The sequence below is a fragment of the Scyliorhinus torazame genome, chromosome 5 (genome assembly GCF_047496885.1).
Source record: "Scyliorhinus torazame isolate Kashiwa2021f chromosome 5, sScyTor2.1, whole genome shotgun sequence".
In the NCBI taxonomy this organism is placed as follows: domain Eukaryota; kingdom Metazoa; phylum Chordata; class Chondrichthyes; order Carcharhiniformes; family Scyliorhinidae; genus Scyliorhinus; species Scyliorhinus torazame.
This window is the reverse complement of record NC_092711.1, coordinates 158,923,072-158,950,367: the sequence shown is the minus strand read 5'-3', so window position 1 is coordinate 158,950,367 and position 27,296 is coordinate 158,923,072. Positions and strand designations below refer to the sequence as shown.

General features: G+C 46.9%; 2 protein-coding genes across 3 annotated transcripts in view; both read right to left on the bottom strand.

Moving 5' to 3' along the window:
- The window catches only part of LOC140418002 (uncharacterized), a 206,408-nt gene that overhangs the window by 78,431 nt on the left and 100,681 nt on the right, over window positions 1-27,296 (bottom strand). Inside the window, exon 5 of the mRNA XM_072501432.1 lies at window positions 435-497. Coding sequence (XP_072357533.1) covers window positions 435-497 — 63 coding nt within the window. The remainder of the gene's footprint in view (window positions 1-434; window positions 498-27,296) is intronic.
- On the bottom strand, window positions 13,720-25,822 carry LOC140422168 (uncharacterized). 2 transcript variants are annotated; one of them, XM_072507165.1, is made up of 3 exons: window positions 25,774-25,820; window positions 21,981-22,180; window positions 13,720-20,323 (listed from the first exon to the last, which is right to left on the bottom strand). In XM_072507165.1, the coding sequence occupies exon 3, from the start codon at window positions 19,994-19,996 to the stop codon at window positions 18,683-18,685; it is 1,314 nt and encodes a 437-aa protein (XP_072363266.1). In that variant the 5' UTR covers window positions 19,997-20,323; window positions 21,981-22,180; window positions 25,774-25,820; the 3' UTR covers window positions 13,720-18,682. The 2 variants fall into 2 exon arrangements, with proteins under 2 accessions (XP_072363266.1, XP_072363267.1); XM_072507166.1 differs by lacking the exon at window positions 21,981-22,180 and having other exon boundaries at window positions 25,774-25,822.

Below are 27,296 nucleotides of genomic sequence, written 5' to 3'. Positions count from 1 at the left end.
GACAAAGTCCCGTCTTCACATTGAGGATATACTCTCCATTGTGTTGTGTGGCACTACCACTGTGCTAAATGGAATGGACTTTAAACAGATCTAGCAACTCAAGACTGGGCATCCAGGAGGTGTTGTGGGCCATCGCCAGCAGCAGAATTACATTCAGCCACAATCTGCAACCTCATGGCCCGGCTTAGCCCCCACTCTACTGTGATGATCCTTGTGTAGTCCTCCTAGATGACTAAAAGTCATAGTATTGACAAAGAACATCAGACTATGTATTTGAAACAAAACTAGTTTACTTTACACTACTTCAAATGGTTCCCACACTTTACTAAGTGTACACACTTTACAATAGCTAATAAGACAACAGTATTAAATCTATGCACAGAAATCTATATCTTTCTAATACAGCTAACACACTACCTCGACCTTTCACTAACCTTCTCAACCTTCTCCCAGAATTCCTGGCGATACCGCCTTTTATATGACTTCTCTGGTGCCATCTAGTGTTGAGATACAGGAACATCATCTTGTTAACCCTTTACACTCCTTGCATATCATTACAACATTAACCCAGGATTTTAACCCTTACTGCACCAAATACCTATATTACAATATATCTGAAATACACTCATCACTGGGCTCATTGTCCCAAGTGTCGAATTGATTTATAGAAATCCTGTGGTGTTCTCACTGGGACAGGCACCTATTAATATGTTTTGAAAAATAAACTACTTGTTTATGTTTTCGCAGTGGCTTCAAAAGCTTGCAACACAGTTAATGAAATGGGCACAAACTGTAACATAGCCTTAAACTAATACAGAAATTACAGTCATTTCAGATTAAAATTTATCATCCGTGTGTATAAATTCAGTGCATAAAGATGATCAGGGTGTAAATGTTGAGAGAGCAAATTACAGCATGACACATTCAATGAATACATGTTTGTAAGTAATAGGAGTTAAAATAACTAAAGAACTATGAAAACTGACTGGAGAACTTAAACTCTTTTAAGTTCAGTGAATACAGTGAATGGTAGAACCCTCAAGAGTATTGAAAGTCAAAGAGATCTAGGAGTACAGGTCCACAGGTCATTGAAAGGGGCAACACAGGTGGAGAAGGTAGTCAAGAAGGCATACGGCATGCTTGCCTTCATTGTCCGGGGCATTGAGTATAAGAATTGGCAAGTCATGTTGCAGCTGTATAGAACCTTAGTTAGGCCACACTTGGAGTATAGTGTTCAATTCTGGTCGCCACACTACCAGAAGGATGTGGAGGCTTTAGAGAGGGTGCAGAAGAGATTTACCAGAATGTTGCCTGGTATGGAGGGCATTAGCTATGAGGAGCGGTTGAATAAACTCGGTTTGTTCTCACTGGAACGAAGGGGGTTGAGGGGCGACCTGATAGAGGTCTACAAAATTAGGAGGGGCATAGACAGAGTGGATAGTCAGAGGCTTTTCCCCAGGGTAGAGGGGTCAATTACTAGGGGGCATAGGTTTAAGGTGTGAGGGGCAAGGTTTAGAGGAGATGTACGAGGCAAGTTTTTTACGCAGAGGGTAGTGGGTGCCTGGAACTCGCTACCGGAGGCGGTGGTGGAAGCAGGGACGATAGTGACATTTAAGGGGCATCTTGACAAATACATGAATAGGATGGGCATAGAGGGATACGGACCCAGGAAGTGTAGAAGATTGTAGTTTAGTCGGGCAGCATGGTCGGCACGGGCTTGGAGGGCCGAAGGGCCTGTTCCTGTGCTGTACATTTCTTTGTTCTTTGTTCACAAACCAAAGGTGGTTATATACTGTGACAGAAAGTGACTGCTTCTTTCCAGAAACTACAAGTTAAAAGTTAAACTAATTTAAGTCACACGGCTGAAGGTTTGAAACCTCACAGTTGTTTTCTTCATACAACAGGGCCTCGAACTGAAGTGTAACTTAATTTTCAATGGCTGGGGAGCTAACGGTTCCAGACCTTAGCTCATCCAACCTTTATGGGATTTGCAGCAGTTGCTCTGTAATTAGACCGTTAAAGTGTAACTTTGTCCTGGTCTCAATCCATGTGATGTATTTCACTTGTCCACTTTGGCAAGAAGAATAGAAAATCAATATTCTTGTGATCTTATGAGACGAAGTCCCACCTTCATACGGAGGATACCCTCCATTGTCCTGTGTGACACTATCACTGAGCTAAATGGGGTAGATTCAGAACACATCTCGATAAAAACAGGGTACCCATGAGGTGCTGTGGGCCATCAGCAGCTTAATATTCAATCACAACCTAACCTTATAGGCCGGCATATCCCTCACTCTACATTGGGAGCACACAAAGCAAGTGTGGAATACAAGGGAAGTAGAAAGAAACTTAAGCAAGGAGTCTGGAGGGCTAAAAGGGGTCATGAAAAGTCATTGGCCAGCAGGATTAAGGAAAATCTCAAGGCTTTTTAATTTTAATAATCGTCATTGTCACAAATAGGCTTACATTAACACTGCAATGAAGTTACTGTGAAAAGCCCCCAGTCACCCCCAGTGTACCCCTGTTCGGGTACACAGAGAGAGAATTCAGAATGTCCAAATTACCTAACAGCACATCTTTAGGGACTTGTGGGAGGAAACCGGAGCACCCGGAGGAAACCCATGCAGTTTCAGGGAGAGCATGCAGACTCCGCACAGACGGTCATCCAAGGCGGGAATCGAATCTGGGACCCTGGCGCTGTGAAGCCATAGTGCTAACTACTATGCTACCATGCTCCCCATATATTATACATATATAAAGAGCAAAGGGGTAGCCAGGGAGAAGGTTGACCCACTTAAGGACAGGGGAGGAAATCTATGCGTGGAGTACTTTGCTTCAGTATTCACCAAAGTGAAGGACTTGGTGGGTGATGAGTCTGGGGAATGGTGTGTAAATAGTTTGGGTCATATTAAGTTCAAAAAGGAGGTACTGGGGTCTTGAAAAACATGATGGTAGACAAGTCCCTAGGATCTGATGGGATCTAACCCAGAATACTGTGAGAGGAAGGGAGGAAATTGCTGGGGCCTTGAGATAAATCTTTGTATCCTCACTGGCTAGAGGGGAGATACTAATGGATTGCAGAATAGCCAATGTTGTTCCTTTGTTTAAGAAGGGTAGCAAGGATAATCCAAGTAATTACAGGCCGGTTTGCAATACGTCAGTGATAGGGAAATTATTGGAGAGGATTCATTGGGATACAATTTATTCCCACTTGGAAATAAGTGGACGTATTGGTGGGAGGCATCATGGTTTTGTGAAGAGGAGGTCATGTCTCACGAACTTGATCGAGTTTTTCGAGGAAGACAAAGATGATTGCTGAGGGTAGGGCAGTGGATGTTGTCTACATGGGCTTCAGTAAGGCCTTTGACAAGGAACCTCATGGCAGATTGGGACAGAAGGTGAAGTCGCACGGGACCAGAGGTGAGCTGACAAGATGGATACAGAAATGGCTCCATCATAGAAGGCAGAGGGCAGTAGTGGAAGGGTGCATTTCTGAATGGAAGGCTGTGACTAGTGGCGTTCCTCAGGGATCAGTGCTGGGACCTTTGCTGTTTGTAATTGTATAAATGATTTGGAGGAAAACGTAACTGGTTTGATTCGTAAGTTTGCGGATGACAAAAGGTTGGTGGAATTGCGGATAGCGATGAGGACCGTCAGAGGATACAGCAGGATATAGATCAGTTGTAGACTTGGGCGGAGAGATGGCAGATGGAGTTTATTCCGTACAAATGTGAGGGAATGCATTTTGGAAGGTCTAATACAGGTGGGAAATATACAGTAAATGGCAGAACTCTTAAGACTATTGATAGGCAGAGGGATCTGGGTGTACACGTACACAGGTCACTGAAAGTGGCAATGCAGGTGGAGAAGGTAGTCAAGAAAGCATACAGCATGCTTGCCTTCATCGATCGGGGCACTGAGTTTAAAAATTGTGAAGTCATGTTGCAGCTTTATAGAACCTTAGTTAAGCCGCACTTGGAATATAATGATCAATTCTACCAGAAGGACGTGGAAGCTTTGGAGAGGGTACAGAAAAGATTTACCAGGATGTTGTCTGGTATGGAGGGCATTAGCTATGAGAGGTTGGAGAAACTTAGTTTGTTCTCACTGGAACGACGGAGGTTAAGGGGCGACCTGATAGAAGTCTACACGATTATAAGGGGCATGGACAGAGCGGATGGAAGTTTTTTCCTAGGGTGCAAGGGTCAATTACGCGGTGGCATAGGTTCAAGGTGCGGGGTGCAAGGTTTAAAGGAGAGGGACGAAGCAAGCATTTTGAACAGAGTGTGGTGGGAGCCTGGAACTCGCTGCTGGGGGAGGTAGTGGAAGCAGATACGATAGTGACATCTTAAAAAATACATGAATAGGATGGGAAGAGGGATATGGTCCCCGGAAGCACAAGGGTTTTAATTCAGATGGACAGCATGGTCAGTGCAGGCTTGGAGGGCCGAAGAACCTGTTCCTGTGCTGTAATTTACTTTGTTTTTATAAGACTGGAGGAACATAGAACATAGAACATAGAAAATACAGCACAGAACAGGCCCTTCGGCCCACGATGTTGTGCCGAACCTTTGTCCTAGATTAATCATAGATTATCATTGAATTTACAGTGCCGAAGGAGGCCATTCGGCCCTTTGAGTCTGCACCAGCTCTTGGAAAGAGCACCATACCCAAACTCAACACCTCCACCCAACACCAAGGGCAATTTGGACATTAAGGGCAATTTATCATTGGCCAATTCACCTAACCCGCACATCTTTGGACTGTGGGAGGAAACCGGAGCACCCGGAGGAAACCCACGCAGACACGGGGAGGACGTGCAGACTCCGCACAGACAATGACCCAAGCCGGAATCGAACCTGGGACCATGGAGCTGTGAAGCAATTGCGCTATCCACAATGCTACCGTGCTGCCCTTAAGAACAAATAAATCTACACTATATCATTTTACCGTCATCCATGTACCTATCCAATAGCTGCTTGAAGGTCCCTAATGTTTCCGACTCAACTACTTCCACAGGCAGTGCATTCCATGCCCCCACTACTCTCTGGGTAAAGAACCTACCTCTGATATCCCTCCTATATCTTCCACCTTTCACCTGAAATTTATGTCCCCTTGTAATGGTGTGTTCCACCCGGGGAAAAAGTCTCTGACTGTCTACTCTATCTATTCCCCTGATCATCTTATAAACCTCTATCAAGTCGCCCCTCATCCTTCTCCGCTCTAATGAGAAAAGGCCTAGCACCCTCAACCTTTCCTCGTAAGACCTACTCTCCATTCCAGGCAACATCCTGGTAAATCTTCTTTGCACCTTTTCCAGAGCTTCCACATCCTTCCTAAAATGAGGCGACCAGAACTGTACACAGTACTCCAAATGTGGCCTTACCAAAGTTTTGTACAGCTGCATCATCACCTCACGGCTCTTAAATTCAATCCCTCTGTTCATGAACGCGAGCACACCATAGGCCTTCTTCACAGCTCTATCCACTTGAGTGGCAACTTTCAAAGATGTATGAACATAGACCCCAAGATCTCTCTGCTCCTCCACATTGCCAAGAACTCTACCGTTAACCCTATATTCCGCATTCATATTTGTCCTTCCAAAATGGACAACCTCACACTTTTCAGGGTTAAACTCCATCTGCCACTTCTCAGCCCAGCTCTGCATCCTATCTATGTCTCTTTGCAGCCGACAACAGCCCTCCTCACTATCCACAACTCCACCAATCTTCGTATCGTCTGCAAATTTACTGACCCACCCTTCAACTCCCTCATCCAAGTCATTAATGAAAATCACAAACAGCAGAGGACCCAGAACTGATCCCTGCGGTACGCCACTGGTAACTGGGATCCAGGCTGAATATTTGCCATCCACCACCACTCTCTGACTTCTATCGGTTAGCCAGTTCGTTATCCAACTGGCCAAATTTCCCACTATCCCATGCCTCCTTACTTTCTGCATAAGCCTACCATGGGGAACTTTATCAAATGCCTTACTAAAATCCATGTACACTACATCCACTGCTTTACCTTCATCCACATGCTTGGTCACCTCCTCAAAGAATTCAATAAGATTTGTAAGGCAAGACCTACCCCTCACAAATCCGTGCTGACTATCCCTAATCAAGCAGTGTCTTTCCAGATGCTTTTTTTTTTTATAGGATAGGATTTCTGAGCATCTGGAGCCGGGGATGTTCCTCATGTTTAAATCTCTCAGCAAAAGGCAGTGAAGCCCACACATGAACTGAGGAGTCCACAGTTTTGAGGTCTTAAAGGAAAGTTTTTTTCCAAAAATATTTTAATTACAACAAGCTGCAGCCCCTCTCCCCACCTCACTCCGTTCACGAGCTGAAACTTTACAGCTAGCAAAGGTAACCCCCACCCACGGTGTATGCTCAAAGAACAAAAACAAACTACGCCTTCCAACCCATACAGGCTACGGATGAGCAACCAAAACCCAACACCCTGACAACACTTAAACTCCCCCAGGGGATCATATATTCCCCATTCCGTTGCCCTGCTCCCCGCACCCCCCCCCCCACCCCGACAACCATAGCCACCTCAATCCCAAACATACAACAGATACAAACTGCAGCCCCTCTCAAACCAACCCCTCCTAACCATCCCCAATAAAGTCCCAATCAAATCAATTTAATCAAGTCCCAGTCCAGGGACCTGAGGACAGAAATCACATCCAATACTCCTCGGGTCAGCACTGAGGGAGTGCTGCACTGTCAGAGCTTCTTTCAAATAAGATGTTCAACTGAAGCCCTGTCTGCCCCTCTCAGGTTCTGTAAATTTCCCACAGCCACTATTGTGAAGAAGAGTTGGGGAGCTATCCCCGGTGTCCTGACAAATATTTATCCGTCAATCAACATCACCAAAATCAGATCATCTGCTCATTGTCACATTGCGGTGTGTGGGATCTTGCTTTGTGGAAATTTGCTGCTGCGTTTCCTAAAACAGTGACGACACTTCAGAAACACTTTGGCACATGCTGTGGTTGTGAAAGGCGCGACAGAAGTGAAAGTTTTAAATTGAAGATTGATGTTATCTGATCCTTAATAGATTTCAGCCATCCCCAATTGACCATTTAATAAATTTGCTTTGGTTCGGACAAGAATTATAACCAATTAAAGAAAAGGCAGAATTCTCTGGAAATTAAATTTAAAAAGTTTATTAAAAGAAAAAGTTTTACTGAACAACTTGAAGACACGTTTACAACTTCATGCAGGTGATCAGTCTGCAGAAGCGTAACCCTCCCTGGCTCCTTCTTTGACAATAATTTCCTTGGAACTCGGCCGCGAGAGTTTTCAGTACTTGGCCAGCAAGGAAGACCTTCGGAACGTCGACTTTTATCCCCAAAGTGACCATTACGTCATGTCAGCGTTGGGCCTGTTGTAACATAACCATTGGCCAATTGGGCACTCGTTTCATTTAATTGGATCTTTAATTACTGACACCATCTTCTCTCATTACCTTAGACAGGAATACAATAGGACTGTTTCATACAGTTACTTTAATTCCTTATTCATACAGTTTCAAATGTTGAGGCTAATCAGAGTTGGAAGGTCTCTCTTGCTGCTACATTTATCCTCATTGCACATTCTTTATATACACAGCAATTTTACATTTTTACAACAAATAAAACTCAGGCTGGGGACTTCCGGTTGCGGCGAGGTTGAGCTAGCCGCATGTTTCGGCGGCTCCAGCTCCGACGGATCTTCGGGCTCTTTTAAGAGCCCCAACGGGGACTTTGCCGGCCGAAAAACCTGGTGTGAGGTGCGTGGGAAGGGAGTCCCCCCCGAGCGACGGAGGGAAAAACCGGCGGCGGCGGCTGCAGCCCGAAGAATCTTCAACCACAAGGTCAGAGGGAGTGGAGAACAAAATGGCGGCGGAGAAATCGCAGGCGACATGGGGGCCTGAGCAGGATAAAGTAGTGAGACGGTGCGTGGATCTGCTGAAGAAGGAGGTACTGACCCCGATGTTGCAGGCAATTGAGGGGCTTAAGGAGACTTTAAAGACCCAGGAGACTGAGCTTCGCATGGTGGAGCAGAAGGTGTCAGGTATTGAGGACGAGGTCCTGGGCCTGGCGGTTAAGACTCAGACGCACGAGGCACTTCATAAAAAGTGTGCTGACAGGATTGAGGCCCTTGAAAATGGAGTGCGAAGGAAGAACCTTAGGATACTAGGTCTCCCTGAGGGTGTGGAAGGAGTGGACTGTGGAGCATACGCAAGTAAGATGCTGAGCTCACTGATGGGTGCCGAGGCCCCTGCGGGCCCCATGGAGGTGGAGTGGGCAAATCGGATCCCGGCGAGAAGACCAAAAGCGGGAGAACCACCGAGGGCGATAATCGTGCGATTCTACCGCCTTAAGGACAGAGAAGAGGTCCTGAGATGGGCTAAAAAGGTGCGGAGTAGCAGATGGGAGAATGCTGTGGTAAGGATATACCAGGATTGGAGTGCGGAGGTGGCGAGAAGGAGGGCGAGCTTCAACCGAGCCAAAGAGGTTTTGCACAAAAGGAAGGTGAAGTTTGGGATGCTGCAGCCGGCAAGACTATGGGTCACGTATCAGGAGAGACACTATTATTTCGAGAAGGCGGAGGAAGCATGGTCCTTCATCAATGAAGAGAAACTGGACCGGAACTGAGGGACTGATGCTGCAGGGAATTGTTATTGTTGTTATTGTTTTTGTTAATGTGATGGTGAAAGTTAATCGAGAAGTAAACAGGGAAGGGGGGGGGGACACTGGGGAAATGTGGGCGCCGGTGAGGGGGGAAAGGCGGGACATAGTCGAAGAATAGGGAAGGGGAGGGGGAGGGGAAAGGGATCTGCGCCATAAGAGGCGGGTCAGGTAAAGGGATGTTCCCGCGCCAGAAAGAATAAGGCGGGAAAATAGGCGCAAGGCGGATGGGAGTTCCCTCACACCGGGGGGGGTCGAGGAGTGAGCAGGAGTAGCCGGGGTCAGTTGAAGTCAGCTGACTTACGGAAGTGATATGGGGGGAGCAATCAAGCTAGATAGGGATCTAGCGGGGGGGGGGGGGGGGGACAACTGGGTTGCTGCTGCGGAAATCCAAAAGGAAATGGCTAAAGAGTGGGTGATCGAGGGCGGAGTGCGACGCTGGGGGAGCGAGCGGGAGCGCGGAGGCGGGATATGGGACTGGCCTAGAGAAGGTAATGGCTAGTCGACACGGGAGGGGGGCAGGTAGCCCCCTAGTGAGGCTGATCACGTGGAACGTGAGAGGCCTGAACGGACCGATAAAAAGGGCCCGAGTACTCGCGCATTTGAAAGGACTAAGGGCAGACGTGGTTATGCTCCAAGAGACGCACCTAAAGGTGGCGGACCAAGTTAGGCTAAGGAAAGGATGGGTGGGACAGGTGTTCCACTCAGGACTGGACGCAAAGAACAGAGGGTTGGCCATTTTGGTGGGGAAACGGGTAGCATTTGAAGCAAAGAACATCGTCGCAGATAGTGGAGGTAGATATGTAATGGTGAGTGGTAGGCTGGAGGGAATGGAGGTCGTGTTGGTTAAGGACCTGGAGGCAGGAAATTTGATTTTAGGAGGGGACTTCAATACGGTGCTGGACCCGGGGTTAGATAGATCCAGCTCAAGGACCGGAAGAAGGCCGGCAGCGGCCAAGGTACTTAAGGGGTTTATGGACCAAATGGGGGGAGTGGATCCATGGCGATTTCTTAGACCCAGGGCCAGGGAGTATTCCTTCTTCTTCCACGTCCATAAAGTATACTCCCGGATAGATTTTTTTGTTTTAGGAAGGTCGTTGATCTCTAGGGTGGAAGAAGCTGAATACTCATCCATAGCGGTTTCGGACCATGCCCCACATTGGGTGGGCCTGGAAGTAGGAGAGGACAGGGAGCAGAGAACACTCTGGCGATTAGATGTGGGACTGATGGCGGATGAGGGAGTGTGTGCAAGAGGGGGTGTATTGAGAGATACCTGGAGGTCAATGACGACGGCGAGGTCCCTGTGGGAGTGGTCTGGGAAGCACTAAAAGCGGTGGTCAGAGGAGAGCTGATTTCTATTGGGGCCCACAAAATGAAAACAGAGGCCAAGGGAAGGGATAGATTACTGGGGGAGATTTTAAGGGTGGACAGGGAATTTGCAGAGACCCCGGAGGAGGAGCTGTACAGGGAGAGGAGACGACTCCAGACCGAGTTTGACCTTCTGACCACCAGAAAGGCAGAGGTACTGTGGAGGAAGGCACAGGGGAGGAGGTATGAATATGGAGAAAAGGCTAGTCGCCTGTTGGCGCACCAACTGCGAAAGAGGGCAGCAGCGAGGGAGATAGGAGGAATTAGGGATGAAAGGGGAGACACTGTGTGAAGGGCAGGAAAGATAAATGAGGTGTTTAAGACCTTTTATGAGGAACTGTATAGGTCTCAGCCCCCAGAGGGAGAGGAGGGGATGCGGCAGTTCCTGGACCAATTGAGGTTCCCGAAAGTGGAGGAGCAGGCGGTGGCAGGCCTGGGGGCGCCGATTGAGGTGGACGAGGTTATTAAGGGACTGGGAAGCATGCAAGCAGGGAAGGCCCTGGGGCCGGACGGGTTCCCGGTGGAATTCTACAGAAAATATGTGGACTTGTTGGCCCCGTTGTTGGCGAGGACGTTCAATGAGGCCAGGGAAGGGGGGACTCTACCCCCGACGATGTCGGAGGCGACGATATCGCTAATTCTGAAGAGGGACAAAGATCCGTTGCAGTGCGGGTCCTATAGACCTATTTCACTACTGAACGTGGACGCCAAATTGCTGGAAAAGGTGCTGGCATCGAGGATAGAGGACTGTGTCCGGGGGTGGTGCACGAAGACCAGACAGGGGTCGTAAAAGGGAGACAATTGAATGTTAACGTGCGACGACTATTAGGGGTGATAATGATGCCCTCAGTGGAGGGGGAGGCAGAGATAGTGGCGGCAATGGACGCAGAGAAGGCATTTGATAGGGTGGAGTGGGAGTATTTATGGGAAGTGTTAAGGAGGTTTGGGTTTGGAACGGGTTTATTCGCTGGGTTAGACTACTTTATGGGGCACCAACGGCAAGCGTAGTTACAGGTCGACATAGATCGGAGTATTTCCGATTATATAGGGGAACAAGACAGGGATGCCCGCTGTCTCCATTGTTGTTTGCATTGGCAATTGAACCTCTGGCCATGGCGTTGAGAGACTCCAGGAAATGGAGAGGGGTGACTAGAGGGGGAGAAGAACACCGAGTCTCGTTATACGCAGATGACCTATTGTTATACGTGTCGGACCCAGCGGGGGGGATGATAGAGGTTATGCGAATTTTGAGGAGGTTCGGGGAATTTTCGGGGTATAGGTTAAACATGGGGAAGAGTGAATTATTTGTGATACATCCAGGGGACTAGAGTAGAGAGATAGAAGGCTTACCGCTAAGGAAAGTGGAAAGAAACTTCCGATACTTGGGGATTCAGATCGCTAGGAGCTGGGGAACCTTGCACAGACTTAATCTGACATGGCTGGTAGAACAAATGGAGGAGGACTTTAAGAGGTATGACATGCAGCCTTTATCGCTGGCGGGCAGGGTGCAAGCAATTAAGATGATGGTCCTCCCGAGGTTCTTATTTGTATTTCAATGTCTCCCTATTTTAATCACCAGGACCTTTTTTAATAAAATAGATAGGAGCATTACGAGCTTTGTGTGGGCAGGGAAAGTTCCGAGAGTAAGGAGGGGGTTCCTTCAGCGCAGTAGGGACAGAGGAGGACTGGCACTACCGAACTTGGGAGATTATTATTGGGCCGCCAATGTGGCAATGATACGTAGATGGATGATGGAGGGTGAGGGAGCGGTGTGGAAAAGGCTGGAGAGAAGGTCCTGTAAAGGGACGAGTCTAGAAGCGCTGGTGACGGCACCGCTACCGCTCTCACCTAAAAAGTACACCACGAACCCGGTGGTGGCGGCAACACTGAACATATGGGGACAGTGGAGGCGACAGAGAGGGGTGCGGGGAGCCCTGGTGGGGTCCCCTATCAGGAACAACCATAGGTTCGCCCCAGGAAGAATGGATGGAGGATTTCAGAGCTGGTACCAGTTGGGAATTAGGAAGGTGGGAGATTTATTCATAGATGGGACTTTTGCGAGCTTGGGAGCACTGGAGGAAAAGTATAAGTTACCCCGGGGAAATTTCTTGAGATATATGCAGGTGAGGGCGTTTACTAGACAACAGGTGAGGGAATTTCCACGGCTCCCGACACAGCAGATACAGGACAGGGTGCTTTCAGGGATGTGGGTCGGAGAGGGCAAGGTATCAGAGATTTACAGAGAGATGAGGGAAGAGGGGGAGGATTTGGTGGGCGAACTAAAAGGAAAGTGGGAAGAAGAACTAGGGGAGGAGATAGAGGAGGGTATGTGGGCTGATGCCCTAAGCAGGGTAAGCTCCTCTTCCTCATGCGCCAGGCTTAGCCTGATTCAATTTAAGGTGCTACATAGAGCACACATAACGGGGGCAAGATTGAGCAGGTTCTTTGGAGTGGAGAACAGATGTGGGAGGTGTGGCGGGAGCCCGGCAAACCACGCACATATGTTTTGGGCGTGCCCAGCACTGGTAGGATATTGGAAGGGAGTGACGGGAGTGACCTCGCAGGTGGTGAATGCCCGGGTCAAACCAAGCTGGGGGTTAGCTCTATTTGGAGTTGCAGAAGAGCCGGGAGTGCAGGAGGCGAAAGAGGCCGATGTCGTGGCCTTTGCGTCCCTCGTAGCCCGGCGCAGGATCCTACTCATGTGGAAGGAGGCGAAACCCCCCGGACTGGAGGCCTGGGTAAACGATATGGCGGGGTTTATTAAACTGGAGCAGATAAAGTTTGCCCTGAGAGGATCGGCTCAAGGGTTCACCAGGCGGTGGCAGCCATTTCTCGACTACCTAGGGGAACGTTAGAGGGAAGACAGATGACCAGCAGCAGCAACCCAGGGGGAGGGGGGGAGGAGGTTTAGTTGAGTATAGGTCAATAGAGTATTAGGTTTTGTTACTTGTGTATTATTATTATTATTATTGTTAAAAATTTCTGTTTTGTTATTGTTATCGTTTCGTTTGCTTTGTAAGCGGGAAAAATGTTGTTCAGGAAAACATTTTCAATAAAATATATTTTTTTAAAAATAAAATAAAACTCAGGCTTTTACTATAACTACTGGTTCATTATTGTTTCATTAATTGTAACTTAATTAAGGATCACCACGTATTTCATCATCTGTTGCAGACTCATAGCTAATTAATATAATATTTAATTAATGCAAGATACACTGGTTCTCTACTGAGTACCACACTCCGTATTCTTCACCCGGTGTCTATGTCTGTGTATTGAATGTCCTGTTTTTTTCATGTATGGAGCAATCTGTCTGGACTGCACGCAGTACAATACTTATCACTGTACCTCGATACATGTGACAATAAATCAAATCCAATCAAAGAGACAGTTTCTTACTCGTCTTCAGATTGAACAATGAGCCTTCTTAAAACTTATTCATTCATGGGAGGTGGGTGTCACTGGCTGGGCCAGCATTTACTGCTCATTCCAATTGCCCTTGAACTGCATGTCTTGCGAGGCTATTTCAGAAGGCACTTACAAGTCAACCACAACATTGCAGTGGATCTGGAGTCACGTGTAGGCCAGGCCATGTAAAGAGAGCAGATTTCCTAAAGAACATGAGTGAACCAAACGGCCTTTTACAACAATCGCCAATGTCAACATTAGACTTTTAATTTGAGGCTTTTATTCAATTTCAATATCTGTCGTAGCCAGATTCGATCTCAGATCCCCAGAGCATTAACCTGGGTCTCTGGATTACTAGCCCAGTAACAATACCATTACACCACTGCCTAGCCCACATAGACTTGGCAGAATATGTCGTCTTATAAATTCTCAAAATTATAAAGTAATTTATTTTTTCAAACAAATTCTGATAGCTCTGCAGTTTCTGGAAACATTTTGGTCGATGGTGTTATTTTTTGAAATAAAGATCTAGTCTTTACAATATAATTAATTAATATACCAATTCACTAATGATAATCAATGTTCACTACTGAATAATCATTAATTTAATTATTGTTTTTTGCTATGAAATCAATACATAGTCAATATAGAAAAGGTACAGAAGGTGAAATGGCTGCAGGAAGCCACGTGTTAGATGTATAAAAGGGCTGTCTTGACCTTGTTACTAATGACAGTGAATACACTATGAAAATAACAATTTTGAAACTAAATGTGATTACAGCTTCCTACATTACAACAGTGAATATGTTTCAAAAGTACTCCATTGGCTTTAAAACACTTTTGGAGGTCCAGTGGTAGTGAGAGTTTTATAGAAATGTACACTTGTTCTAATTGTCTGCAATCTCGGATATATTACACTCGGTGTCCTCACCAAAATCATTGATAAAGATTGAGTCTTAATTTTGTGTAATAACATCGTTGACACCATTTTGATACTCTGTGAAACCCAGACACATCATATGCACAGCTTTTGTTGTGAAACACAGCGTGTTGTGACTTGGAATGCACTGTCTATAAATTGTGCTGAAATCTTATTGCACTGTAACTTCCAAAAGGGAATTTGATGCATTCTGAAAAAAAAATTGAACAATGAGATTAAATGGATCGCTGTACAAAGAGCTGGCATAGGGAGAATGGGCCAAATAGACTCCTCCGTGCTCTAGGAGCCTTGTGTACATGTAAAACGAGTGGTAACGACCTGGAACCTACTGCCTATGAGGGTGGGAGATGCAGAAATGAGGAAAGGATTTCAACAGGAAATTGGATGGGCACTGAGAGAAATAAACCTATAGGGATTCGGGGACAGAACGGGGCAATGGACAGACTGGCTTGCTCCACAGAGAGCAGACATGGTATCAAAGGGCTGAATGGCCCCATTCCCCACCGTCCAGATGCTGTGATCTCAGGAGAGAAATTCAGCTGCTCCAGTCGCTCCAGCTAACTGGAGTCCCTCATCCCTGGTGCCATTCTTGTAAATTTTCATACTAACTTCATTGCAGTGTTAATGTAAGCCTACTTGTGACAATAATAAAGATTATTATTGTAAATGTCCTCCACAATCTAAGAACTTCACATCTTTCCTAAAGTGTGGGGCCCAAATATAAGGTTCCATTCCAGAGGGATAGAATTGAAAAACACGGAGGAAACGTTCAACCTGTTTAGAGCCAGGGTTAGACTGCACTGGGAGTCTCTGTCAACATTGGTCATCTCCATTAGAAAAAGGAAATAGAGGCACTGGAGAAGGTGCAACAAAGGTTCAAAATATACAGAACTGAGAGCATTTAACACTCAAGAAAGGATGGGGCTGCTTTTTTCTGGAAAAGAGAAGACTGATGGGTGACCTGATGGAAGTCTTTAAGATTGTGAAGGGATTCAATAATCCAACAGGAATTTCAGTAGAAACCTCTTTACAAAGCGAGTGGTGAGAATGTGCAACTTGCTACCACAGCAAGTGGTTCAGGTGAACAGCATGAATCCATTGAACAGGAAGCTAGATACATACATGGGGGAGAATGGAATAAAAGGAGATGCTGATGGGAGAGATGTAGAGGGGTGGGTGGAGGATTATGTGGAGCATAAATACTGACACAGACCATGGCTAACCTCAGCCGGTATGGGAATTTAACCTGTGCTGTTGGTGTCACTCAGCACAAACCAGACATCCAGCCAACTGAGCTAACCGATCCCCGTGTAAATCTGTAATAATTGCTTAAATATTACTGATTGTCTGTCTCACACCATACTATTTAATGTAGTTTCCCAGTGCACCTCAGACAACTTGCCCCTCATACCCGGATAGTTTCCTTCTGTGAGAAGCACCAAGATAAATTAAACAAAAGAACCATGTAACCACCATAGCCCATCTTCATGGCAATGTGGCATAGATTTTGGGGTTTCCAAACAGAAATAGTAATGCAATATCTTCTAATCTCCAAACACCCTTTCACTCTTTGATCCTTGTGAAATGCGAAACCAGATATTCGCAAGAAGGCTCAGAGAGAATCAGCCCACTGGAGGCGAAGTCGTGAGACCGGTCAGTCCAGCAGAAAGAAACCCTCTGACCATCCCCATTGACCAACAGAATGAATAAAATGCAGTCCTGGATGTAATTGAGAACAGAAACAATAACAGCAGAATCCAATCCCTGTAATCAGTTGTGAACTTGTTGGTGTCTCAGAAGGTGCGATGAAGTGGGCAGCATGGTGGCGCACTGCTTAGCACTGCTGCCTCACGGCGCCAATGTCCCAGGTTCGATCCCGACTCTGGGTCACTGTCCGTGTGGGGTTTGTACATTGTCTCCATGTGGAGACAACTTCTCCCCGTGTTTGCGTGGGTTTCGCCCCCACAACCCAAAGATGTGTAGGGTAGGTGGATTGGCCACGCTAAATTGCCCCTTAATTGGAAAAAAATAATTGTATTCTTTAAATTTATATATTTTTAAAAAGTGCGATGAATTACAAAACCCCTTCACACATTGAGGGCAGGTGAATGGCCTCTCCCCAGTATAAACTCCCTGTTGTGACTGCAGACGGCATAACCGAGTGAATCGCGCAAACAGACATAAACGGGTGTGAGATAATCGGGATTGTGGAGACATGGCCCAAGGGTGACCAGGGATGGGAACTGAATATATTCAGTATTTTGGAAGGACAGACAAAAAGGAAAAGGCAGTGGAGTGGCAGAGGAAATTAATGCAATAGTGGGGTAGGATATTAGCACCAATAATGTGGAATCTGTATGGGTAGAGCTGAGGAACACCAAGGGGCACGGAAATTAATGGGCATCGTATATAGACGCCCAAACTGCAGTGGAGATGTTGGGAATGGCCTAAAACAGGAAATTAGGCTGACTGTAAATGTTCCTACAGGTATGTCAAGAGAAAAAGATTGGGGAAGTCAAATGTAGGTTCCTTACAGTCAGAAACAGGAGAATGTATAATAGGGGACAAAGAAATGGCTGAGCAAATAAATACATATTTTGGTTCTGTCTTCACAAATGAGGGCACAAATCAGACACCAGACATGTTGGGGAACGCAGGATTTAGTGAGAGGGAGGAACTGAAGGAGATCAATATTAGTAGAGAAATGGTGTTGGGGAAATTGATGGGATTGAAAGCTGATAAATCCCCAGGGCCTGATAATCTGCATCCCAAAGTACTTAAAGAAGTGGCTCTAGAAATAGTGGATGCATTGGTGGTCATCACCCAGGATTCTATAGACTCTGGAACAGTTCCTGCAGATTGGAGGTTGGCTTATGTAACTCCACTATTTAAAAAGCGAGATAGAGAGAAAAAAGGGAATTATAGACCAGTAAGCCTGACATCGGCAAAATTCTAGAATCCATTATCAAAGATTTTAAAGCAAAGCACTAAGAAAACATGGCATGATCGGGCAGAGTCAGCAAGGATTTATGAAGGAGAAATCATGCTTGACAAATCGACTGGAATTCTTCGAGGATGTAACTAGCAGAGTTGATGAGGGGGAGCCAGTGGATGTGGTATATTTGGACTTTCAGATGGCTTTTGACAAAGTCCCGCGTAAGAGATCAGCGTGTAAATTAAAGCACATGAGATTAGGGGTAGTGTGTTGAGATAGGTAGAAAATTGGTTGGCAGACAGGAAACAAAGAGTAGGGATTAATGGGTCTTTTTCAAATTGGCAGGCAGTGACCAATGGGGTACTGCAGGGATCGGTGCTAGGACCCCAGATATTCACAAGATATATTAATGATTTTTAAAAAAAATTTAATTACCCAATCTTTTTTTCCAATTAAGGGGCAATTTATCGTGGCCAATTCACCTACCCTGCACATCTTTGGGTTATGGGGGTGGACTCACGCAGGCACGGGGAGAACTTGTCTCCACACGGACTCAAAACAAGAAGGCAGACTATTAGCTGAATGGCCGTAAATTAGGAGAGAAGAATGTGCAACGAGACCTGGGTATCCTTGTACACCAGTCACTGAAGGTATGCATGCAGCTACAGCAGGCGGTAAAGAAGGCAAATGATATGCTAGCCTTCATTGCGAGCGGATTAGAGTACAGGAGCAGGGATATCTTGCTGCAATTATACAGGACCTTGGCGAGACCATACCTGGAATGTTGTGTGCAGTTTTGGTCTCCTTATCTGAGGAAGGATGTCGTTGCTCTAGAGGGAGTGCAGCGAAGGTTTACCAGACTGATTCCTGGGATGGTGGGACTGATGTATGAGAGATTGAATCAGTTAGGATTGTATTCGCTGGAGTTCAGAAGAATGGGGCATCTCATAGAAACCTAAAATATTCTAACAGGACTTGACAGGGTAGATGTGGGAAAGATTTTCCCGATGGTGGGAGTGTACAGAACCAGAGGTCGCAGTCTGAGGATACGAGGTAGACCATTTAGGACAGAGATGAGGAGAAATTTCTTCAACCAGAGAGTGGTGAGCCTGTGGAATTTGTCACCACGAGAAATAGTTGAGGCCAATACATTGTATGCCTTCAAGAAGCAGTTGGATATAGCACTTAGGGTGAAGGGTATCAAAGGATATGGAGGGGAAAGCGGGATTAAGTTATGGAGTTGGATGATAAGCAATGATCAGAATGAATGGCAGAGCAGGTGCTAAGGGCCAAATGGCCTCTTCCTGCTCCTATTTTCTATGGTTCTATGTAATGCCTTCCCACACTAAGAGCAGGTGAATGGTTTCTCCCCAGTGTGAACTCGCTGGTGTCTCAGCAGGGTGGATGAATCAATGAATCCCTTCCCACACTGAGAGCAGATGAATGGCCTCTCCCCAGTGTGAACTCGTAGGTGTGTCTGCAGTTTGGACGAATCAATGAATCCCTTCCCACACTGAGAGCAGGTGAATGGCCTCTCCCCAGTGTGAATGCGCTGGTGTGTCTGCAGGCTGGATAACTGACTGAATCCCTTCCCACACTGAGAGCAGGTGAACGGCCTCTCCCCAGTGTGAACTCGCTGGTGTCTCAGGAGGGTGGATAAATCAATAAATCCCTTCCTACAATGAGAGCAGGTGAATGGCCTCTCCCCAGAATGAACTCGCTTGTGTGTCTGCAGGTTGGATAACCAAGTGAATCCCTTCCCACACTGAGAGCAGATGAATGGCCTCTCCCCAGTGTGAACTTGCAGGTGTCTCCGCAGGGCGGGTGAATGAATGAATCCTTGCCCACACTGAGAGCAGGTGAATGGTCTCTCCCCAGTGTGGACTCGCTGGTGTGTCTGCAGGCTGGACAACCGAGTGAATCCCTTCCCACACTGAGAGCAGGTGAATGGCTTCTCCCCAGTGTGAACTCGCTGATGGATCCGCAGGGTGGATGAATCAATGAATCCCTTCCCACACTGAGAGCAGGTGAATGGCCTCTCCCCAGTGTGAACTCGCTGATGTTTCCGCAGGGTGGATGAATCAATGAATCCCTTCCCACACTGAGAGCAGGTGAATGGCCTCTCCCCAGTGTGAATTTGCTGATGTTTCCGCAAGGCGGATGAATCAATGAATCCCTTCCCACACTGAGAGCAGGTGAATGGCCTCTCCCCAGTGTGAACTCGCTGATGTCTCTGCAGGGTGGATGAATCACGGAACGCTTTCCCACACTGAGAGCAGGTGAACGGCCTCTCCCCAGTGTGAATTTGCTGATGTCTCAGCAGGGTGGATGAATCACGGAACGCTTTCCCACACTGAAAGCAGGTGAACGGCTTCTCCCCAGTGTAATTTTGCTGATGTCTCTGCAGGCTGGATAATTGAGTGAATCCTTTCCCACACTGAGAGCAGGTGAATGGCCTCTCCCCAGTGTGAACTCGCTGGTGTCTCTGCAGGTTGGATGAATCAATGAATCTCTGCCCACACTGAGAGCAGGTGAACGGCCTCTTCCCAGTGTGAATGCGGCGATGAATCTCCAGCTCAGATGGGAATCTGTATCCCTTCCCACATTTCCATGATTTCTCCATGTTTTGGGTCGACTCGTGTCTCTCCAGATTGGACATCAGTGGAAGCGTTGTCTACACACAGAATATGTGCATTGTCTCTCCTCACTGTGAATGGTGTGATGTTTTTTTAGGCTGTGTAACTGGTTTAAGCTCTTTCCACAGTCAGTTCACTGGAACACTCTCACTCGGGCGTGTGTTGTGTGCTTTTCCAGTCACACTCACGTTTAAAATCTTTTGAAGCCGACAGATCGGACAAACATTTCTCCTTCTTGCCGATGATATTCAGAGCCCGATGATATTCAGATCAGAAGGAATCGAGTGAGTTTGTCACATCAAGACGTGATGTTTGAGATTTCTGTCTATAATTCCTCCTCTTCTGATATCCTTTAAAAACAATTTACAAAAGTCATCATTGTTATTACAGGATAGAAATTCAGAACAGACAGTTCTAGTTCCTATGGGACATTATTTACACTCTTGTTCTCCAAAAGCTGTAAATCTCCATCCCACACAATCTCCCTCCATTCTCACTCTGCTGAATGTAATATTCACCCTCCCAATTCTCCTGAAGGTGCTGATTCAGGCTGATTGACAGATCCAAGCTCAGCTCACTGCTTCCTGACCAGCACCCAGCGATTAGAATAGGAGCAAGAGTAGGCCATTCAGCCCACCGAGTCTGCTCAACCATTCAATGAGATCCTTGGCCGATCTACCTCAGCACCATTTTCCTGCACGATCCCAATATCCCTCGATATATTCAATATCTAGAAACCTATCAATATCTGTCTTTTCTTTTAACAAACAATTTTATTGAGGTATTTTAGGCATATAGAAAAAGTGATATTGTATAGTACAAAAAAAGTCAAGACACAAATTAAACATAGTGCAAACCACGGTTCTGTTCACACAAGGACCTGCCTCAATATCCCCCTACTCTACTCTAGCCCCCACCCCACCCGACGCTTAATCCTCTGCGAAGAAGTCAATAAATGGCTGCCACCTTTGGGCGAACCTTTCAAGGCGTACTTGACTTTCTCTAGGCCAAGAAAGTTTGTCATGTCCGATAGCCATACCTCAGCCCTCGGGGGCTTTGAGTCCCTCCATGCTAACAATATTCATCGCCGGGCTACCAGGGAAGCAAAGGCCAGAGCGTCGGCCTCTCTCTCTCTTCCTGGACTTCCGGATCCTCCGAAACCCCAAAGATTGCCACCTCCGGGCTCATTGCCACCCCAGTTTTCAATACCCGGGACATGACATCTGCGAATCCCTGCCAATACCCCCCGAGTTTAGGGCACAACCAGAACATGTGTACATGGTTAGCCGGCCCTCAGGCGCATCTAGCACACTTGTCCTCCAGCCCGAAGAATTTGCTCATCTGGGCCACTGTCATGTGGGCCCGGTGCATGACCTTAAACTGGATCAGGCTGAGCCTGGCGCATGTGCGGTCGTATTTACTCTGCTCAGGGCTTCTGCCCAGATACTGTCCTCCATCTCCCCCCACACCCCCCGAGCTCCTCGTCCCACTTAAGCTTCAGGTCCTCGGTCTGCTTATCCTCAGCTCCCATTAGATCCTTGTAGACGTCTGAGACTCTACCCTCTCCCCTAGAAACTACCCTGTCCTGCCTCCCCTTCGGCGGGATATGTGGGAAGGACGGCACCAGTCTGCGTAGGAAATCCCGCACCTGTAAGTATCGAAAGTCGTTCCCTCTCGTCAGCCCAAACTTCTCCTCCAGCGCCCTCATGCCCGGAAAGCTCCCTTCCAGGAACAGATCCCCCATCCTCACAATCCCCGCCCTCCTCCACAGTCGATACCCCCCGTCCATGTTCCCCAGGGCAAATCGGTGGTTGCCGCAGATTGGGGTCCACACCGATGCTCTTACCTCCCCTACATGCCTCCTCCACTGGCCCCAGATCCGAAGAGCCGCCACCACTATCGGGCTGGTGGAGTTCCGTGCCGGCGGAAGCTGCAGAGGCGCCGTGACCGGGGCTGCTAAGCTAGTGCCCCTACACGAAACAGCATCAATATCTGTCTTGAACATACCTGATGACTGAGGCTCCACATTCCTCTGGGGTAGAGAATTCCAAAGCTTCACCACATCCTTGAGTGAAGAGATCCCTCCTCATCTCAGCTTTCACTCTATTTTCCTACCTGTTCCCCATAACCCTTAACTCCATTGTCAATAAAATTTCTGTCAAACTTGTGCTTCAATATATTCGATGGCCCCCAGACTCCACTGGTCCCTGTGGAAGAGAAATCCAAAGACTAACAACCCTCTGAGGGAAGAGATGACTAGAAATATATAACGTAGCTACAGTCTTATATTACGAGAAATAACAATACATTTACTTTATTACAAAACAGTAAATAATATATCTAACCTGTACCATGTAACAACACTGGACATATCTCTGTCCATTATTAATTTAATTGCCCTGAAATGTCAGCCATCTCCTGGGGAAATCACCCCTTTAATTATGAACATTAGGAAAGAGGCAATCCTTTTTTGAAAAAATTTAGAGTAGCCAATTATTTTTTTTCCAATTAAGGGGCAATTTAGCGGGGCCAATCCACCTACCCTGCACATCTTTGGGGGGAGACCCACGCAGACACGGGGAGAATGTGCAAACTCCACACGGACAGTGACCCAGGGCCTGGATTCGAACCCTGGTCCTCAGCGCCATAGGCAGCAGTGCTAACCACTGTGCCACGCCCCTCCCCAGAGAAACAAGAATTGTCTGTTCAGAATTTCTATCCTGGATTGACAGTGAAGACTTTTTTCTTAAATTACAAAAAAATTAAATTTAGACTACCCAATTCTTCCCCCCCCCTGATTAAGGAGTAATTTTAGCGTGGCCAATTCACCTACCTGCACATCTTATTGGATTATGGGGGCCAGACCCACGCAGACACGGGGAGAACGTGCAAACTCCATACAGACAGTGGCCCGGATCAAACCACTGAGCCACCGTACCTGCCCCTACAGTGATGACATTTGTGAACTCCTTTTACAGGATATTACAAGGGGAGGATTTACATATGGGAACTCAAATCAAACTTCACATCAAGATTTAATAGAGTCACTTCATTCATCAGGACCTGAATATCATTGGCCTGTGAATGGTGAAGAAGAAATGTTTGTCTGTTCTGTCTGTAGGAAAAGATTTTCAAGATCAGTGTGACTGAAAAAAAACCCGATACACACATGACTCGGGTGAGAGTGTTCCAGTGAACTGACTGTGGAAAGAGCTTTTAACCAGTTACACAGTCTGAAAAAACATCACACCATTCCCACAGCGGGGAGACCGTACACGTGCTTTCTATGGGGATAAGACTTCAACAGATCGTCAAACGTGGAAAGCAACAAGGACACCAGCAGCATGCTGAAACCATGGAAATATGGGGACTGTGGGAAGGGATTCAGATCCGCATGTGAGCTGGAGACTGATCACCATCGTCATACCGGCGAAAGACCATTCACCTGTTCTGAGTGTGGGAAGGGATTCACTCAGTTATTCCAGTGAGGGTTTATCCTCGAGGTGGGCAATATCATCGTTCTTTTTCTTTTTGTGCTGAGAGGGGTTGCCCTGCCAGAAGTGAGCTGGTGAATGAGAGTGAGATGGGGGCTGCAGTTGTTGAACCAGTTTTGGCTGGTTTTGTCTGGGTCAGAGCCGGGGGGGCGGGGTTTGGTTTCAATTTGTGCATCTGGGTGGGGCGTTGGCAGGAAATGGGGGTGGGACAGAGGGGTTAGCTTGCTGGTGATGACTTTAGAACTGTTTTTGTTTTACTCTCAGGGTGTGTGTGGCAACCATCTTGTGTGGACCCTTGGCCTGTACTTTTTGAAGATTTACTCGATCGTCCCTCACGGTGGAAATGGCTGATTCCATGATGGGGAAGTGGGGGTGGGAGACCCCGGATTTGGCTGGTCACCTAGAATGTAAGGGGATTGGGTGGAACAGTAAAGAGGTTGAGTGTTTTCGCTCAATGAAAGAATCTAAATGCTGGTGTGGTGTTCTTGCAGGAGACTCACTTGCAGGTTAGAGATCAGACCAGGGTGGCATGGCAGCGCAGTGGTTAGCACTGCTGCCTAACAGCACCGAGGTCCCAGGTTTGATCCTGGCCCCGCATCATTGGCTGTGTGAAGTTTGCTCATTCTCCCCATGTCTGCATGGACTTCGCCCCACATCCTAAAGCTGTGCAGGTTAGGTGGATTGGCCACGTGAAATTGCCCCTTAATTGGAAAAAAAAATAATTGGGTACTCTAAACATATAGAAAAAAAAATAGAGATCAGACAAGACTGCGGAGGGGTGAGCCAAGTGTTTCACTCGGGCTTTGACGAAGGGCTCGAGCTGCTGCAATTCTAATTAATAAACAGATTCCTCTTTCGGCCATTGCGGACACTAATGGGAGATACATGGTGGTCAGCGGGTCTTTGGCTTACATTTCGTGGTCTATGCCCCTAACTGGGACGATGGGCGGATGGTAGCCCAGTGGTTAGCACTGTTGCTTCACAGCGCCAGGGACCCAGGTTCAATTCCCGGCTTGGGTCACTGTCTGTGAGGGGTTTGCACATTCTCTCCGTGTCAGCGTAGGTTTCCTACGGGTGTTCCGTGGGTTTATTATTGTGGCAATAATAAAGATTATTATTATGTGGCATTTGTGAAAAAATTGTTGGGATCCATCCCAGACCTGGATACAGATCAATTGATTCTTGGAGGGGACTTCAATTGTGTTCTGGATCCTAAATGGACTGGTCCAAGCCCATTCAACCTCTACAATATCACAGAAAAAGGAATGAAACCAGGCGGACCATCCAACATCGACCCAGGCACCAGAAACGACAATGGGAAACCCAGCAAAAGATTTTTAAAAACTGTTCCCATCAGCAAATTGTAAAAGGATTACAGGACACAGATTTAAGGTTGTGAACAAGATCTACAGGGGAGATAGGAGGTAGTCATTTTGTACAGATCTGGAACTCAATGCTTACACACAAAGATTGATAATCTCCAGGTCCTGATAACTCGAATGGTGGTGTCAGAATTTGATGTGAGGATTGGTTGTGAGTTTCCTGTCTGCAAATCCCTTTCTAATCCCCCATGAAAGAAGTTTACATAGGCATCACTGTCAGTCCAGAAATGTAATTCAGGAAAGATAAATATTTCTCCTGGTTTGAATTTGCTGTGTGTAAATCCTCCCCTACTAATCCCCTGTAAAAGGAGTTTCCAAAATTAATCACGGTCAGTCCAGGAAAGAAATCCACTACATTCTCCCCTCCTGCTCCCTGGTCCACAATGACCACTCATGCTCCCCTCTGTACACTGACCCGCATTGTCATCAGCAGTCCCCTGATTTGAGAGTGATGTTGACTCAGGGTTGCGAGTTTCTGCCCTGGGTCTTCATGTGACGGAACAGAGCCGCAGAGCTTTGGACACATGGGTCAGGATGTCCAATGATGCAGTGAAATCCGGAGAGCAGGATTTGCTTCCTTTTCTTTTCATCTCTGCCAGCGCTTTGCATCAAGAAGACATTGGGACTCAAAGACTAATGACGTTTGATGGACAGGTTATCTCCATTCTGAACAATGGGGAACAAGCTCCTCCCACTCATTGAAACATCGCCCCGACAAAGACGGCAAACGCGCATGCGCCCTGATGCACATCCAATAAAGATGGCGGCCGTTAACTCGAGCCGAAATGAGGAGTTGCAGTTCTGCTCGGTACAAACTGGGTCCCAGAAATGTTTTCCGCGGTTTGCGGCTCACAACAGCTTTACACAACGTTTCCGCCCATCACCGCGATCTCTCGCTCCCTCATATTGTTAAACTCCTCTTACCAATTTACGATCTGAAAAAGACGTCCTTCTCCTTCGCCACTACCCACACTGCGCATGCTTCAATCACAGCCTGGCCCCGCCCCTCATTCACTCCGATTAGTTGGAGGACCAGCCGCCCTCACTTGGTCCTCCAGTCCCGCCTCGTCTTCCTATTGGTCGGGACCTACCATCAATCACCCGGATATTGTGACGGTGACAGATGGTGAGAGCGACCACTGACGGCTCAGGCTGACTGGCTGATTGTTCCTGTCTCTGCCTCCTCCCCAGTCCCCACTTCTGTTACCCCACCCTCTGTCCCCCCACCCCTGTGCCTGAGGTGGGAGTGGGACCGCCTGAGACTGCAGACCCTGCCCTCCCGCCCCTCTGCCTGAAATGGGAGTGGGACCACTTCATGCAAAGTAAATAATGTAAATCGCTTATTGTCACAAGTAGGCTTCAAATGAAGTTACTGTGAAAAGCCCCTAGTCGCTACATTCCGGCGCCTGTTCGGGGAGGCTGTTACGGGAATCGAACCGTGCTGCTGGCCTGCCTTGGTCTGCTTTCAAAGCCAGCGATTTAGCCCTGTGCTAAATGTTTTTCCTACCAATACAGGCAGATCTAAAATAAATACATTTGTCTCTTTGGGAAAGATGCATCATCAATGGGTGCACACTCTCCCCGTGTCTGAGTGGGTTTCCTCCGGGTGCTCCGGTTTCCTCCCACAAGTCCCGAAAGACGTGCTTGTTAGGTGAATTGGACATTCTGAATTCTCCCTCCGTGACCTGAACAGGTGCCGGAGTGTGGCGACTCGAGGCTTTTCACAGTAACTTCATTGCAGTGTTAATGTAAGCCTCTAATAGAGATTATTATTAAAGAAGGAAGTAAAGGATTAAACTGAAAGTGCTGTACAAATCTGAGAAGGTTTGTGTTCGGTGAAAGGTGGGACCGATTTTAAGAAGCAGCAAAAAATGACCAAAAAAAAATAAAGAGGTAGGAAGGAAGTGGAGTCTGAGGGCAAACTAGCTCGAATATATAAATAGATAGAATCAGATGTGGCATGATTTATACAGTTGGGAATTAAGGTCAGTACTTCAGCTTGGAACTGCCAACAAACAGCCTCGTCCATAGTACTTGAGGAAAAGGACAGTCACATTGCTGGGTGTTTATTGCAGACCGCCATATAGTTAGCGGGAAATTGAGGAGCAACTATGTGCACAATTCATGGAGGTGTGTAAAAATAATAATAGGGTAATTATATAAGGTGATTTTAACTTTCCCAACATTAATTGGAATAGTCATCATGTTAAGAGTTTAGATAACTTTTATTAATGTCACAAGTAGGCTTACATTAACACTGCAATTATGTTACTGTGAAAATCCCCTAGTCACCACATTCCGGCTCCTGTTCAGGTACACTGAGAGAGAATTCAGAATTTCCAATCCACCTAACAAGCAGATGGAGTAGAGTTCTGAAAATGTATGCAGGAGAACCTTTTAGCTCAATATGTAGAGGGTCCAACAAGGGATGGTGCAGTGCTGGACCT